This window comes from Mus caroli, unplaced genomic scaffold (assembly GCF_978045245.1).
Source record: "Mus caroli unplaced genomic scaffold, Mus_caroli_1 scaffold_16, whole genome shotgun sequence".
Taxonomy (NCBI): Eukaryota; Metazoa; Chordata; class Mammalia; order Rodentia; family Muridae; genus Mus; species Mus caroli.
In genome coordinates, this window is record NW_028227271.1 from 8684511 (window position 1) to 8702606 (window position 18096).

An 18096-nucleotide genomic window follows, 5' to 3' on the forward strand; every position below is an offset into this window, starting at 1 on the left:
ATGTAAGCATCTGACACTTAGAGAGAGTATTAGTGTCTGCTCTTGAATACAGCACACACATGTACACACTCACATACTCCTCTCAATTCAACCCCAACTACAAAAGTATTTAATGTATTTGTAGGTTTGTTTTTGAAGGGATTAGCAGTTCTTTAAGTTCAGGTAGGACTGACTTGAACTCCCTAATAAGTAAGCCTACACCTAGAAAAAAAAAGTTTTATTCTATTGTTACCTCAAAAGTAGAAACTTGACCTGAGTATCCAATTCTGGAAAAGTTCAAGTAGCCTGTTAGTAAACTGGAGGGATGGCTGTGTGAGAAAAGTGCTTGTGACAGAAGCATACAGACCAGAGTCCAGATCTACAAGACTTGTGAAAAAGTCAGTGGCATTGACACATACCCATGCCTCCATCACTAGGAGCAGAGATGAGTGAAGTCTGGGAGCTTGCAGGTGGCAGGGTGAGCAAGAAGTTCAGTGGGAGACTCTGTCTCCAAATGTGAGATATAGAGTTGAAAAAAAAGCACCCAGAATCATATCTGACCTCTCTACAGACATACTGAGACATTGCATATCTGTTCCACGTGTATACCACTCTTGTAGGTCCATGCGCGCTCACACACATGCACGCATGCACACCCCCCCCACACACACAATACATGTTAGAGTAACAAGTGCATAATATATCTTGCATGACTGTCATGGTTTGAATATGCTTGGCCCAGGGAACATCACTACTTGGAGGTGTGGCCTTGTTGGAGTAGGTGTATCACTGTGGGTGTGGGCTCTTAAGACCCTCATCCTAGCAGCCTAGAAGTCAGTCTCTTCATAGCAGCCTTCAGATGAAGACATAGAGCTCTCAGCTCCTCCTGTACCAGGCCTGCCTGGATGCTGCCACATTCCCACCATGATGATAATGGACTGAACCTCTGAACCTGAAAGCCAGCCCCAATGAAATGTTATCCTTATAAGACTTGCCTTGGTCATATTGTTTGTTCAGAGCAGTAAAACCCTAACTAAGACAATGACTAAAGAATTAATATTGTTATTCCTCATGAGCAGGTCATTTCCTTAATAATCCACATTTTTTTTTAACTTTTAAAAGTATTTTATAGGATCTTTCAGAAAATCATGCATTTCTAAGCCATTATATAAATAGTCTGGCAAGATAAGTTTTTATTACATTGTCTAATACTCATGTTCAAGGGAGGCCCAGGTTCAGTCTGGGCGTAGGGCAGCCAGCATGCATAGCCTCAGTATCTCAGGTTCAGATAGCTGGCAACAATGCAGTAAAAAGCCATCCAACTTGTCAGTGTGAGTAACAGCAAAGCCCTTTCTTCAAGCATAGGCAGCCAGGTTCAGATAGCTGGCAACAATGCAGTAAAAAGCCATCCAACTTGTCAGTGTGAGTAACAGCAAAGCCCTTTCTTCAAGCATAGGCAGCCAGCGTATGTTCTCAAACCCCCATTGTGCTACTGGGTCCTGCTGGCGAGGGCCAGGAACCTGGAAGAGGTCATTGGGTGAGCACGGGTCCGAGAGATGCAGGCCTGCAGGCCCCATTCCGGGCCGGGTCAATGAATCCACATTTCTATATCTATTTCTAGATGCTTGCAGAATGGAGTAGGCAAGTTGTGAGGATCTGGGGTCTTAGTAAATTCTTTAAAAATCTAACTTGAGCAGAAGTGCATATTCATGTCACATCTTCTCTGCAGAGTCACAGTCATTAGGGAAAAAATATCCTATTTCATGTCACTATTCAATATGAATCTTTGGTTAGGATTTTTGTTTCCCAAGCAAAATGAAATGATAGTAATACATTTCTTCCAATCATATGTATTTCAAGATTAGATCACAACATATAAGTGTATCCTTGAAATTCCAGGAAATAATGACATCAGTATTTGTATGGAAGTAGTTAAACCAGCCACCAACTTCATTGTGTAATGTGTCAATGCAAAGCTCATGAAAGCAATTATGACCATTTCTGAAGTACGAATGATGTTCACTGCAAGGGATAGTAATCTAATAGTAATGTACAAGGGTTTGGGAAGAAGATGAAGGTGCCACTTTCTCGAGTTGGCATACCTCAAGAGACACCCTGCTTGTCTTAGGCACCATTGCTTGTTGCTGAGTTAAAACATCTCAAGAAAACCAAATTCATGAAGGGATTTCTTCCTATGGCTCATAGTTCAGGGCCACAGTCCATCACAGAAGGGAGTCGCAGCAGCAAGAGTTTCTGAGTACTGACCTTGGGGAAATATTTCCCTGGGCATAGGTCTCCTGGAAATCTCTCAGTTTGAGATTCAACTTTCCTCAGGTACTCGGGAACTGAGACTGCTTGAAACCAGTTCTCCAAGAAAACCACAGGAATGGCCCCACCCCAAGTGTTGAGAGAGTCCGTCTTCCTCCCTGAACATCATGAGCAAGCCTTCTCTGTCTACACCTCTGTCAGTGTTTTCAACTTCCCAGGTCCCATCAGAGTATCCCAGTGGACTCTGCTGCAGCATTTGAGGGCTTTTAAATGTCCAATTTCCAAACAAACTCTTTCATTTCTTCTCACAAACCATTCCAAAAGCTGAAGAACTATATGATCAAGTTTATCACAGAAGAGGCTGTTTCTAAAAAAAAAATCATTTCTTCCTTCTAATTAGGTTATTTAGAGTCACATATTTCTAAAATCATTATTCAGTTTAATTACTGTGCTTTTAGAATCATGAGTCCATCATGATTCCATGATCATGATTCCATGTCACATAATATTAATTTAATATAATTAAATATAATATATCTATATTAAAATATAGATAAAATATATATTCACATTTTACTGAAATTTTAGAATCATTTTGGATTTTGATTGGAATCTTATGAAATCTATACATATATTGGGGGGATCATTGTATATTTATAAGAGACATCTTTTGATTTCTTTCAGTAATATTTTAAAGCTTTTTAAAATAAAAAGTAATTATACATTTTAGGTTATATTTATTCTTGGAAATTCTGTTCTGATATTATTACAATTGGTATTGTTTAGGATTTCATTTATTCTTTACCTATTAAAACTGAGTTTTGCACATTAATATTTAATCAGCAATCTTGCTAACTTATTTACTACTTCTAGCAGTTTATTTGTAGAATTTTATTTTATAAGTTAATAATCATATTAAGTACCAATAAAATGGTAATTTTTAATAATTCTTTTACTTTTATAAAAACAATATTTATTGTTTTCTTGTACAATAATCCCGACTGCAGCTTCTCCTCTCTGCACAAATCTTCTCTTCGCACTCCTCTCCCCCAAATCCACTGCCCCTCCCTGTGTCCCCTCATAAAAAGAGCAGGCCTCCCAGGGACAACAAGCAACCATAGCAGAAGAGGATACAGTAAAACCAGGCACAAGCCCTGGTATCAAGGCTGGGAGAGGCAACCCAGACAGAGGAAAATGTTCCCAGAGCAGAAGAAAGTCAGAGACAGCTAGTGCTTTTAGGAGTCACCAAGAACTCTAATCTAGACTGGACTGGAAACGAGCTGATTAACACCATTATTCCACGTCTTATGGGACTAGTTTTTGACATCCCAGCACTGTGCATATGATCCAGTTATCAACACGTCTTTGTTTGTTTTTGTACTTCATCTCGTATAAAAGAACTTTATACTTGCTCATCAATACTTACAAATATTAATGGATCTCTAGCACATCAAACATATTTCTGCTGATGAAAAAGAATTTTTCTTACTTTGTCAGTGTCTGATGAATTATACTGAATGGCTTTGCAAGATTAATTTAGCCTTAATTTTATAGCTTAATCCCACTTGGCTGTTTTCTTTATGTGTGAATAGATTATATCTAGTAGTATCATGTAGGCTTGATATAGCTTGTTCTATAAAAAGTTATTTTTTAATTTTTCTCTCTTTTAATGTCTTTATCTGGTCTTAGACTCGCTAACATGGCAGCGGTTTTCCTAATATAATGTATTCACAAGAAGAGTACCAGGATGAATATGTAGACAGCAGTGATTTATTTAACAGAATCAAAAGAGAATCAAGACATGGTTCAATGCAGTTCAATAGCCAACATGATGAAGGCATGACAGCATGAGATATGCAATCTTAACACAGCAACACCGGAAATAAGAAAAACAATGTGCTGTGCCTACACCTCAGCATCCTAACTTCTAGTGACAGACTTCACAGACACCAGAGCACATGGAATCTTGATCAAGAATTAAAAAGAATAATTGTTTTTGTGATTTTTTTTTAAAGACAGGGTCTCACTCTTGGCCTTGGCTTGCTCAGAGCGAGCAAGCTGTGTAGGTCATGTTGGCCTAGAACTCATGGAGATGGAGATCGGCCTGCCTATACCTTAGTGCTGGACTACAGATGCACATGACCAAACACATCTAAAAAAATGAGTTTTTAAAAAATGCTTGGGGCTGGTGAGATGGCTCAGTGGGTAAGAGCACCCGACTGCTCTTCCGAAGGTCCAGAGTTCAAATCCCAGCAACCACATGATGGCTCACAACCATCCATAACGAGATCTGGCGCCCTCTTCTGGAGTGTCTGAAGACAGCTACAGTGTACTTACATATAGTAAATAAATAAATCTTTAAAAAAAAATAAAAATAAAAATAAAAAATGCTTACTAAGATAGATCCAAAGGAACTCAGGTAGTTAAATGAAATTAAGGCAGCAAGGGATATGAATGAGAAATTCTGTAAAGAGATAGAAAGCTCTATCGTTTTATTGTTCTTTGTCAGTACGATGGATTAATCCTACAGCCTCATGTGTGCTGGGCAAAGACATACCTGTGGACTGCAGCCCCAGCATAGGAGACAGAGATTTTAGGAATGAAAAGCTCAGGAAGACAGGTTAAAAATTCATTTGGGAGCTTCAAGGATAGTTTATATCAAAGAAAAGAAAGAATATCAGAGCTCAAAGAAAGATTTTTCAAGATATCTCTTTCATAAAGAAATAAAGAAAAAATAATGGGAAGAGCATCGAAAGCCTTTGGGATGCCATTGAAAAATGCCTTTATCATCAGCATATCCGGGGGAAGAAAGAAGTTGCAAGGTAACAGAAGACATGCTAAATGAAATCATAGCAGAAAGTGGCTATAGTCTTGGGAGCAGTCTGGGCATCCAGGTACAGGAGACCAATAGATGTCCAAATAGACAGGAGAAGAAGCCAGTCTTGACTTGTTAGTCTGTAGTCAACCTGTCGAAGGTATGAAACAAAGACATTTTAAAATCTTCAATAGACAAACCACTGTCATATTTAAGGACAGATCTCCTTGACTAAGAGACGCTATTCTAGCAGGTACCCCTCAAGGGCAGGAATGATGGTTCTCAAATCCTGAAAGAAATTAACCACCAGCTCAGGTTCCTATTTCCAGCAAGGCTACCCTTCAAAATTAAAGAAGTAAAGACTTTCCAAGGAAAGGAAAAAGCTAAGAAAAATTCTGGTCAGCAGAGTAGCCATACAAAGGATGCTTGAGAGATTTCCATGCCAAGAAGTTGAAGAAACTAAAATAACATTTTTGGCAACATACGAATGTATAATTTTCACTAGATGAGAAAAGCAATCCAACATCATCAATATTATAGGAAACTATCACAGAAAGATGATAGGGCAGAGGCAACTGGATGAGACTCACCATAGCATACTGAAGGCCAGGCCTTTGGATGGTAACTAAATGGAGATGGTTTAACTCTCCAGCTAAAAGGTAAAGGCTGGATATATGAATTCAAAAAGGAACGACCCAACTATGTGCTCCCTACAAGAAGCCACATTATCAGGAGAGATGCACACACAGATTGAAGGGTGAAAATGATATCTTGATTCAATAGAGTCTGAAATCAGCAAGTAGAGGCACACCCATGTCTGATAAAACAGATTTTAATATAAAAAGTAATAGGAGACACAGAAAGTAACTGTATGATGTGAATAAAATATACACAATTATAATCAAGAAAAGATAACAGCAGAAAAATAAAACAATTATAAACATTTGCCTTAATTGTAGTTGCCAACTGTACAGAGCACTGTTGGACACAAAGGAAAATATGGGCTTCAAACCAACAGTAGTGAGGATTCTGATTTTGTACTGTCACTATTGGACAGATCACACAGGCAGACATCAACAGACATGATGGCTGTCACTATTGGACACATCACACAGACAGAGACATCAACAGACATGATGGCTAACGTACCATTTATAGGCCAAAGAACTTGAGTTATCTGTAGATCATTCTATTCAATAGCTGCACCTTGCATTCTTCTAACTAGCACATGGAATTTTCTCTAGAAAAGAGTGTATACTATGACACAAAATAACTGTTAATAAACTGAAAACGGAAATTATATCCACAATATTCTTATTATAGTGGAATGCAATAGCAAGTTTCAGACAGTTTATAGATATATGAAAACTGAACACTTAAGTAAGCAGTGAGTCTCTTCTAAATCAGAAGGAAAAGTTTGAAATATACTTAAAATTGAAAATGAAAAAAGAAAATATCAATGCATTTGGGATAATAGCAAAAGAAATATTAAGAATTGGATTACCACATAAAATTTAAACAAAAACTGTCAAATATATAATCTAATAAAACAAAACCATAACAGGTGAAATTTAAAAAGGAAATAAATAAAAAAGATCAGAGCAAAATCAGTAAAATCAAGTCTAAAATCACAGCACAGAGGAACAGTGAAAGAGAAGCTCTTCGGACAAGCATATTGGAGAAACTGACATAACAGGAATTTGAAGAAATTTGAAGAGATTGTTTGGAAAAAATGTAGACAGACATAATGGACAATTTAGAAGAATTGGACCTATCAAAATTGAGTTAAGGAGACAGAAAAACAAACTTGAATATCGTAAGTGAATTAGGTGAGACTCTGGAGAAAAAGAATGGACAGAGTGTGTATGTTACAAAAAGTATTCACCAGGCTCTCTCACTTTGCAGTTGTGGCCACCAGCCTGCTAGAGTGGCCAGGTCTGACAGCTGCATAGTCTTTAAAGCTGGAAGCCACCAATTAAACCATGCTTCACAGCAAATACGCATAATGCAAATAGATTAAAACCTATAAATAGTACTGGTATATAAACATGCTATTAGCTCAGAAGATCTGGAAGTAATAAATGATTATCTATGAAGGCATAGTTCAAATACTGACTTTGCAAATAATGCAATGCTTTGTGCCTTGTGGCTTATGACCCTCTCTGGGATCAAATGACACTTTCCCCTAAGACCAACGGAAAAAACACAGGCATTTACATTGTGGTTCATAACAGTTGGGGTGAGGAGGACTGTGTTAAAGGGTCCCGGAATTAGGAAGGCTGGGAACTGCTGTACTACCAGATAACACAGAAAATGAGGAGGGATGACAGAGAGGGGGAAATTTTCAGTATTTAAACCTGAAGTCATCAGGTCTTAACTTTATTGCCTTTTTAGTGTGAATTATTCAGATCTTTAAGGTCCAGTGTGCATTTCACTAAAATGCTCTGAGACAAATCCCAGAAATGTATTAGGAAGAGGAGTAGACTTCTTATGACCATGAGCATAAAAGTTCCAAATCCAGCAGATGTGATGTTTAAAACTGTCCGTCAATCAAATCAAAACACCTGGAATGATCATAAGCAAAACTGTTCTGAGTAAGCAAAATGATGGAGTGAGGTGATCGATGGGTTCTAGTAACCAGTGTGAAAAGCAGTGAGAGCCATTCAGAGTTAGACGCGTGGGTAGGTGAGACCGTGGGAGGCTTTCGTAGAATATGAAGTCAGTGGTCAACTTGGCAGGGGACCTCCCTGCCCTTGCTTGGGTCCTGGGATCCACTTCACCCCGTCGCATGTACTCACGAAATTAACTGAATTTAATGCTTGCGTGGTTATCCCTAAGCTGTTGGCCCATTGCCCTGCTTCAGTTATACTCTTGTGGCTGACCCAGACGGATGGATCCGAACGCACCATCTGACTGCTTGAGAGCCTACCCTTCGTGCTTTATGTAGCCCGTTTGCACTCCCAGCCTGGACAAAGTTTAAAATCTTCACCTCCGCACTGCTGCCCCGTGCGTGTGTCCTCGCTCAGAGGAAGAAATGCATCCTAAAATATATCAAAAGAGAGTCACCAAAGCCGCTCCCGCTGCTTACTGGAGCCATGTGTGTCTTTTCTTCTTCCTAGAGGTTTTCTTTGTGTTTGCTGTCCGTGACCCTCTCAAAGGCCCGCACTGCGGCTGCCTGCATAGCAGATCCTGTCCTGTTTCAAGGACATGGCTCTGTACTTCAGCTCTATACACTCATTCTAGCCTCTTTGTTTTGTCTCTTCTCTCGTGTAATTTTTTTCAATGTCTAAATATTTTCAAAGCAACAACAACAACAACAACAACAAAATACCCTCATGTTGACTTCACATTCATCTCCTTTAGCTGCCCATCGTGTGCCCCCTCTTGCTTTTAAGCTGAGTTTGTTCCAGTCAGGGACAGCTCTCCTGCCTCAGTCAAAGTCAGCACCATGTCCCTGTTCTCAATTCTGAGCCTCCATCCTGTTGAATGCTGCTGGCAGTGGTGCTCCAGGAGGTTAAGGATTCCCTCTACCAGGGCGTTTCTGCTCACAACCCTGACTTTAGCCTTTCCTTAGCAGAGCTCATCCTGCCAATTGACTTTAAACCTGGTCCCTTTGAAATAAGGTTTCCCAGTTTCTTCTCTGGCTTTGGGTGATGTTGCTGCATCCAGACTTTGATATCCAGTGAGCTCTTCTCCTCTTTCTGTGGATCTCTGAGTTATGTAGCTGAGCAAGTCAGAACCCGGGGTCATCTCTTTAGGCAAGCTCACTCCAATCTGTTGCATTTCTAAAGGGCAGCCGCTTGCTTTTCAATGTGCAGACTACAAACCTTGGCAGTTTTCCTCAATCACCTTGCTTTCACTTGCATATCAATTCTGAAACAAAATCTGCATTGCTCTCCCTTTCTAATGCTTCCAGAGTTTTCCATTCCTCGTACTTTCCCTGGTATAAGAAATCCCTGGAATTAACTCCAGGCTCAATCTCCTTTTTTAATAAATTATTTATTTATTTTATTTACTTATTTACATCCCAAATGTCACCCCTCTCCCAGACCCTCTTTCCCTCCCATCCTCCCTCTCCCCTTTGCCTCTGAGATGGCGGCCCCCACCCCTATCCCTCGACCCTGGTGCATCAAATCTCTGCAGGATTAGGTGCATCTTCTCTCAGATGAGGCCAGATGTGGCAGCCCTCTGCTATGTATGTAACTGGGGTCAGGCCCTGTATGCTCTTTGATTGGTGGCTCAGTCTCTGGGAGCTCCCAATGGTACAAGTGAGTTGACACTATTGGTCTTCCCTTGGGGCTGCCACCTCCTTGAGGGCCTTCAATTCTTCCCCTAACTCTTCCACAAGGGCCCCAGATCTCTGTCCAATGTATGTCTGTGGGTATTTGCATCTGTGTCAGTTACCTGCTGGGTAGAGCCTCTCAGAGGGCTGCTATGCTAGGCTCCTGTCTGCAAGCACAACATAGCATCATCAATAGTATGAGGGATCTGGTTCAACCTCTTATAATGTCTTACCATCTTTATGATGTTCAGATAATTCAGCCAGACAATGTCCCCAAGAACTCAAGATTTTCTACATTCATCTATTAGACTGTTCCCAAGTGGCCTGCCTCCCTGCCTCACTGTACCTTTTTTTTTTTTATAACCTTTCCTGGTCCTGCCCTTTGACCTATTGGTAGCTATACTGGTTACTTACTATTCCCAGAATCCTCTCTCTTCCTGCCAGTGTTTCACCTCCTATTTTCTGTCATGGGCTCATTCGCCATCAGGTTTTTTTTCTTTCTTTCTTTTTTTTTTTTAATTTAGAGGTGATGCTTATAAGAGATTCTTTCAACAAATGAGACCATTAGTAATCCAGTTTTGTTTGTTTTTGTTTTGATACAAGATCTCACTATGCAGCCCTCCTGTTCAAGAACTCACTAAGTAGATCAACCTGGCCTTGCACTCATAGATATCTGCCTATTTCTACATCCAGAGTACTAGGAGACCAAGCCAAGAAGACCATTGGTAGCATGCTGTATAGTTTTATACCAATTCAACACGAGCTAGAGTCATCTGAAAGGAGGAAGTCTCAATTGAGAAATTGCCTTCATAGTTGGGCTATGCACAAGCCTGTGGGGTATTTTTTAAATTAGTGATTGATGTGCGATTGATGTTGCTCATTGTGGGTGTCACCATTCCTGGGCTGGAAGTCCTGGGTTATATAAGAAAGCAAGCTGAGCAAGTCATGAAGCGCCAGCCAGTAAGCAGCATTCCTCCATGGGCTCTGCAGCAGCTGCTGCCTCCTAGGTTCCTGTGCTGCTTGAGTTCCTGTCCTGACTTTCTCCTTCAATAATGAACAGCGATACAGAAACCAGCTGCTTTGGTCATGGTGGTTCATCCCATCAATGACGAAGAGAAGTGTTATCATTCCTCCGGCATTTGTATGTTTTCTGAAGTTAGTTCTAACCTGTTATTTTAGATCACATGATTGTGGGGTATGTGTGTATATGCATGTTTATGTGTATGTATGTGTGTGTTTATTTGTGTGTGTATACATTCATATAAGTGTGTGTATCAAGTGGTTTGTAGCTAGCCATTTACCTTGTCTCCTCTTTTTTCTTCCTGTAAGGCAGAAATATTTACCTTGGAGTCCACAAATGCACTCCATTGAACTTGTGAACCCCGTAAATACTTCACAAGCCATATTTCTGCACACCTATGCATATGTGTTCTCAGGCCATCAGAGCAGTATGTGTTCCCCAGCATCTCCTCATCCTTCCAACAATGTGCCCCGTGTTCATCCATCTGAGGCCGCACTTCTCTGAAGCAACTCTTCCCATGTCTTGTCCAATGCCGTCATGATTGCCTTATTAGAGGCAAATAAGGAATTGCCGTTATGCCCTCTGAGAGCTACACCAGTGACAAATATTTTGTCTTTTATAGTGGATGATGTCTTCTTTATTATCAGTGAGCTGACATTGTTTGCAAATTTAGGAGTTCAATATAAGTAAGATGTCTAATACTATCTACAGTAGGGTACTTGGTTGTAGCACTGTGTCTCTTGACTCGATAGATAGGTTGAAAATTAACAGCTGTATAGGAGTGATTGGTATGTTTACAGATGTTAATTGTTTTACAAAGCAAGTGCCTTTCTGCTCTATTTTTCTTCAATATTTATTTATTTTATTTATATGAGAGCATCGGATCTCATTACAGATGATTGTGAGCCACCATTTGGTTTCTGGGAATTGAACTCAGGACCTCTGGAAGAACAGTCAGTGCTCTTAACCACTGAGCCATCTCTCTAGCCATGCTTTTCTATTCTTAACTGAGTAGTTGAATTGATAAGGTAATAAGTATTTATTATTACATGAGAAGAGGAATTGTATTCCTGTAAGATTATCATGTTAAAAATGATGTGGAGGAAGGGAAATTCACACACCCATAGTGAGAGCGAGAAATAATGTATTCATCATGGAAAAGCAGATGGCGTTCCTAAAAACATTCAGCCTTATTACTGAGTACATATTCACAGGGGAGGGGGTGGCATGTGTGGAAGGTATCTGCACTTCCCAGTCTTTCACAGCAGCGTTTACTTTTGCAAGATATGGAATCAGCTTGCCCATGAATGGCTAAGAAAATTGAATATATACTTTACAGTATGTTTGAAAATCCCCAGAAGAAATGATTGTGAATGTTATCATCACAAAGAGATGAGAAATGTTTGATGTGGAGAGTGTGCTACTTATTCTAATGTCCCTTTTCACATTTATTAAAATAGACATTATACCACAAATTCATAAAATTATTATAATATCAATTAAATGTAAGACATCGTTTTTAATTCTTGACTTCTGGGTGACCTATTTCTTTTTTTCCCTTCGTTTTACTGGATTTTTAAATTTTACTTATTCTTTGTAATTTTCTATGGTATACAACACACAATTAGATTAATAAAATTAAATTAATAAAATTAAATTTTAATTTTAATCACTTTCACCTCCCTTTTCCTTCCTCTAATCCTTCTTTTAACTCCCTACACCCTCTCAAATTGATGTCTTCCTTTTCTTTAACTAACACACACACACACAAAACCTTAGGAGACCATTTTTGTTCATTGTGTGTGTATGATTTGGGGACGAATTAACCATTTGGTACTGAAAGAAATATCAAGGTGTCCAAGTCTAGAAAAAGAACTACAGGCAGCTAACGACTACACACAGAGAGAATTTACCTCTTCTAAGGATGAATTTCCCTAATTGGTTATTCAGTACAAAATGGAATGGTGTTTCTGGAGGGGAGACCTGGAAGGGGGATAACATTTGAAATGTGAGTAAAAAAAATATCCAATAAAAGAAAAAAAAATGGTTTCTCTGTGTCCTGAGACAAAAATAGTATGTGGTGTCCTGAGACAAAAATAGTATGTGGTGCCTTCAGCAATAAGGTATTACTATCTCCTTATGGTTGTTCATCTAAAAGCAATGACGAATCTCTTACTGTTTTGGGCATTGTGGGATCAAGGTAACTTGTACTTCTCACCAAGATTTTGACTCATGCCTTGTGGGAGCAACATTGCTCACTAATATGGGAGTAATTCAGTTTATACATACATACATACATACATACATGTATGCATAAACTCCCACATGTATATTTGCATATGTATAAATAATACATTACATATATATTAGATTACAAGCTAGTTCATTTCCATAAACCTTCTTACTACAGCCTTTGTTTTAGTCAACATACTCCTTCCCCTCCTCCCCCTCCTCCTCTTAGCCCCGTTTTCCCACCCCCACTTAAACCCTAGCTCCCAGCTATCATGTATGTTCTCGTATTGCCTGATGTGATACTCTTTACGTAGGATGACATACTTTGTAGGGGGAGCAGAAGCTGTATGTCTGTTCCCTGTCCTGGAGAAGAGGCTACTATAGCCATTGTTGAACTGTACCATTGACATGTCTCATGTGGCTCTACTCTATGTTGACCTGTACCGTTAACATGTCTCATTTGGCTCTTCTCTATGAAGGTACCTGGAACTGGAAAGCAGTGGCCATCGGAATGAGATCAGACTCCACTACCGCTCTGGCACGCACCGTCCCCACACGGAAGTGTTTCCTTATATTTTGGCTGATGCCAAGTGGCACAAGCTCTCCTTAGCCTTCAGTGCCTCTCACTTAATTTTACACATCGACTGCAATAAGTAAGCGAATCATTCTTATCTCAAGCATTACAAGATTCTTGCCGGGTCTAGGAGATTCCTGTGTGTTCACAGCCTTTCTCTGCTATCTTGTCTTTCAGGATCTATGAACGAGTGGTGGAAATGCCTTCAACAGACTTGCCTCTGGGCACCACATTTTGGTTGGGACAGAGAAATAATGCACATGGCTATTTTAAGGTATCTATTGTCTAGAGTCTGAGCATGAAGTAGAAATGGGAAAACTTCCTCATGAGTTCGCAAAAATACATTTCACTTTTTATGGCATGAAATGAAAGTTCTGTTTGTGTGTTTTTATTTGTATGTATTTCTATTTGCTTTCTGTTTCTTAAGTCATTGTTTTAAACTGGTAAGAAGTCACTCCTCATTTGCATTTGATCTTCATGTACTATAGAGATGACCATCAGGACATAATTAGTGAATAATATGACATTCCTAAAGTGAACTGTTATCCTAGAAATAACTGTTCTACCATTGAAACATCACCTTTGGTGATGCTTTTGCAGAGACATTAATAACCTGAGTTAGAAGCATTAAACATGGTTTCATGGTGTACCAATCCCTGAAAACAGGAAGCAGTCAAAATGTAGCTCTAGTGAAAACTTAGAAGTACTCAGGATCTCTTCCTTGTAGAGTACCAAAAGGTGTCCCGTCAGATCGTCTGCAAGTCTTGAGGATGAATCAGTGAAGGCCTGAGAAATGCCTGACCACTGCCTGTTGTGGGACCATTTCCCCAGAGCTGTGCCCACTGTCAAGTTAGAGAATGATGAGAGGCATGTCCCACCTGTGGACTTCAAGAGCGAGGAGGCGCGAGTCAACTCAGCATTTCTAAGCCAAGTCCATAGCGTGAGAGTTCCAAAACTTCATCTTACTAGTTGTTGGACACCAGACGGCCCGACTCTACTATTCAATTTAATCCCTTACTCTGAAAATTCTTTCTCCCTCTTATAAATTTGCGTCAACCTACCCTAGTGAGGTGAAATAATATGCCCAAAGCCAGGCAGCCACCAGGTGACAGATGTGTGGAATTGATTCTTCTCTTTAAAACCCTAAAAATCAATGCCCCTTTCCCATGCAAGGGGTGGCGGATGCGTGCTGTGAGTTTCAAATCTCTCTTCTATTTAACAATGGCCATCTTGGAGCTCAGATGTGGCCTCACAGTCGCCACACATCAATTATGTGTATAGCTATGTGCTTTGCCATCTTTATTATAGTCTGAGAACATTGTCCATTAGATGTGTGCAGTGCGTCACCTGCATACTAAATACAACAGACTGATCTCCACGTTCCTGTGTAAAGCTATAAGACTTTCTTTACCCAAGCTACTCCCATATGTCAGAATCAAGAACAGATTTTAGTACTCGCCACACTGTGTACTGAAAAAGTTCCCTCTCACATCGACACATGCTGTTCATCATAGTAAATATGTAAACACAGTGGTAGATCTTTGTAGGGATATTAGTGTCTTGATAACATTGGTGTATGCACCCCTATCACTAATCTTTCTGATTTGCATTTTCCAAGAAGATATAGTTAAATATAACACAAGTAAACAATATTTAGGATTCACATCATATAAATAACAAACTGTACATACATGAAGTATCTAAGTGAGGAGGTGGCGGAAAAGAGGGAAGGTTGGGATCTGTGAGAAGAGGTTGTTTGTACTACCACCGGCCTTGCTTTGAGTCCACCAAGCCAGCGCAGTGGCTAAGGCTGCATGTAAGTGCAAAGCCTGCTGTGCAGTGTGGGTCATTTGCTGGCATTCATATGCTTCTAACCTTTCTGTGTTCCTGAGCATGCTAAATCTAAGCTAGAGCTGCTCACTAAATCATCGGTCCTTTCTGAATTGAGAGATCAACTTTAAAATAATCCCAGTTGTTTTTTAAAAAAGAGAGAAATGTTCAAGTGATATTGCTTTCATGACTCAGTTTACCCACCTTTTCCCCTTTGATCACAGTTAGTACAAAACTGCTCTCAGGTCTGTGGTGATAAAGCCCCCAGTGATTTTCCTGCCGATGCTTAAAGGTCACTTTCAAGCCTTGCTTCTGTGGTGAACTAAAAATAACTCCTCAAAACAATAAGACGATGGGCACATCCTTGAATCTTGACATTTAGTCTTACAGCTTTAAAAGCATTATCAAGGAGGAAACACCCAGGTAGTTCTCTGTTTTGCCTGATGACTCTCTTTCCCTGGCATGGACTGGTTAGGAACAGATGCCCGAAGGCTCTAGACCCAGGGGTTTGGGTAGATCTGTTCCTTAATATTTTTCCTCAGAAACTTGACCTCTGACCATAATTTAGGTAAATGGAACTAATGCTTCTTCCATGTTTTCACACATAGGGAATAATGCAGGATGTGCACCTACTTGTCATGCCTCAGGGGTTCATTGCTCAGTGCCCGGATCTTAATCGAAGTAAGTCTGTCTGTCCTGCCCTGTATGTTGTGATAAGAAGTGTGCCTGTGCTTCATTTCGTCTAGAATGTCAGTGTGAGATTGGAGTTCACTCGCAATGGCTGTCAGCACAGACTTCATCAGATGGAGCCCCTTTTAAATACCCCCTGATCAATGTCCCGTTTGTAATTGCAGCCTGTCCAACATGCAACGACTTCCATGGGCTTGTGCAGAAAATCATGGAGCTGCAGGACATTTTATCAAAGACGTCAGCCAAGGTAAAAGTGACCCACAAATACACTGAGAATGCGCCACGGCCCTGTGACTCCCCAAAGCTCCTTTATCACCATAGATTTTTATGCTGGAGATATTCCTTAAAGTAGCCAATCTGCGATTTCCTGGGACTGGATTGGAATCTTTGCTCAAGGGGGAAGGTTATAATGTTTATTAAGGTGTATAAATATTTAAACCCTAGTCATCTGTATAACAGATGACTCAGTAAATCAGGAAGGGAGCAGATTACCTGGTGTAAACTGCTTTACCGCTGCTGCAAGATCTATCACGGCCTAGTTTCAATTATTTATTTCTGTTTAGCTTTCGTTGCAAAAAAATGAAGTAAGAAAGACACTGTAAAGTATGTGCACACCATAGTTTGGCCAAGTAAATGGCTCCAGGACAGTTTTAGCTGTTATGCTATGGTTGTAGGTTCATTCACTGTAAGTTTGAAGAACATAACAGGCTCACAGACAAGTTCAGAGGATCCTAAATTTTGTGTAGTATTGAAGGACTTTCTAAAGGCCGTGTATGTACGGCTTGTGATTTACATGATGTGAATCCTAAATCCCCCCCCCTTTTTTAACCTGACTAAGAATATTAATGGAATTAGACACTTTTTTAAAATAAAAAATTCTTACCTGTATTGTGGATGGTGTTATTCCAAATTAGCCTTAATTCATGTCTTATGAATTATGATTTTTATTTTAAAGGTAAACTTCACATGTAATGGTCAGGAAATGCGTCTCTGAAATTTTACAGGCTTAATATATTTATAATTGATGATGGCTTAATATATTTATAAAAATTGGTGATGGGCACAGCCTGTTCGTTGTTACTGCTGTTTATGTAGTGATATTAGATGCTTGCTAGAGTGCCGTGCACTTCTGAGTGGCTGTTATGGTGAGTCCTGTCTTTGTGCCATAGTTGTCCAGAGCTGAACAAAGAATGAACAGGCTGGATCAGTGCTACTGTGAGCGGACATGCACTGTGAAGGGAACCACCTACCGAGAGTCTGAGTCCTGGACAGATGGCTGTAAGAACTGCACATGCTTGGTATGCCTTCCGTTCGCTGTCATGGGGGACTTGGGTGGCCACACTGGTTAAATATTTATTAAGACAATGTAATCATGAAAATTTCAAGACCTATTTTCTCTAAATGCAACACTAAAATGCAAGCAAACCTGGTCACTTCTGAAGAGCCGTGTGTTACATTATTAAAGACACTCTTGCTGTGAGGACGCTATGAAGCACATCTGTGCACACATGACGTTAGCAATTCAAATTAGGTCAGCAGAGCGAGTCCCAAGGGAGTCTGTCCTACAACCCTTACCACTTCTGGGGAATTCTCCCTCGTGTGTTTATTAATGAGTTATAAAGAATCCGAATTATATAGAGCATTAAATATTGTGTCTAGACAGAATAATATAAATAATGGATTTTAAATAGTCTTTAATAGTTGGCTAAGAGAATACACACTACACTGTTCAAATAAATGTGACTTTTCTTAATTCTCAGTAATACATTCTTTTTTGTGCATTATTATTTCAAAACCATAGCCGTGCTTCAAAGAAAGCTTCAAGTCAAGTGTGGTTTTAAAATTTCAGATTCCATAGGAACTGTTAAAAAGCTAGAGTTCTGTAAAGGGTCACAGGTCTATTTGTGTTACCATTCATACCATTCGCTACACTCATCCAGTCGATTCAAAAGCAGAATATCACACACATAAAAAGGATCCAAAGTGATCTGTATGTGAAGGTATCTGTGTGTGTGTGTGTGTGTGTGTGTGTGTGTGTGTGTGTGTGTGTGTGAGAGAGAGAGAGAGAGAGAGAGAGAGAGAGAGAGAGAGAGAGAAGAGATGACAAGGGAAAGCAAGCGATCATGTTATCTGTGTGGATGTGTGTACCCCATGCATATGCACATGTGAATGTGCATCTGTGTATATGTACACTTGTGAGCATGTCTTTGTGTTTGAACATATATATGTGCATCTAGGTGAGCTGAGTCTGCCCATGCCTCGTCTGTGTGAATAGTCTGTGTGTATGCATACACATATGTCCCTCTCTGTGTAATATGGGTTTTTTACTCAAGGCTACAATATAATAAAATTATAACATTTTACAGTTGTAGTGAAACGTTCCCAAATGAGGACAAGAAATCTAC

At 39.8% G+C, this 18096-nt stretch overlaps 1 protein-coding gene across 5 annotated transcripts in view; it reads left to right on the top strand.

Moving 5' to 3' along the window:
• Nucleotides 1-18096, top strand: part of Nell2 (neural EGFL like 2) — a 376172-nt gene that overhangs the window by 129003 nt on the left and 229073 nt on the right. For all 5 annotated transcript variants that reach the window (XM_085831509.1, XM_029469878.2, XM_029469874.2 and 2 more), the window contains 5 exons: nucleotides 13077-13250; nucleotides 13349-13445; nucleotides 15610-15682; nucleotides 15856-15938; nucleotides 16861-16989. In XM_085831509.1, the coding sequence (XP_085687635.1) occupies nucleotides 13077-13250; nucleotides 13349-13445; nucleotides 15610-15682; nucleotides 15856-15938; nucleotides 16861-16989 (556 nt within the window). The remainder of the gene's footprint in view (nucleotides 1-13076; nucleotides 13251-13348; nucleotides 13446-15609; nucleotides 15683-15855; nucleotides 15939-16860; nucleotides 16990-18096) is intronic.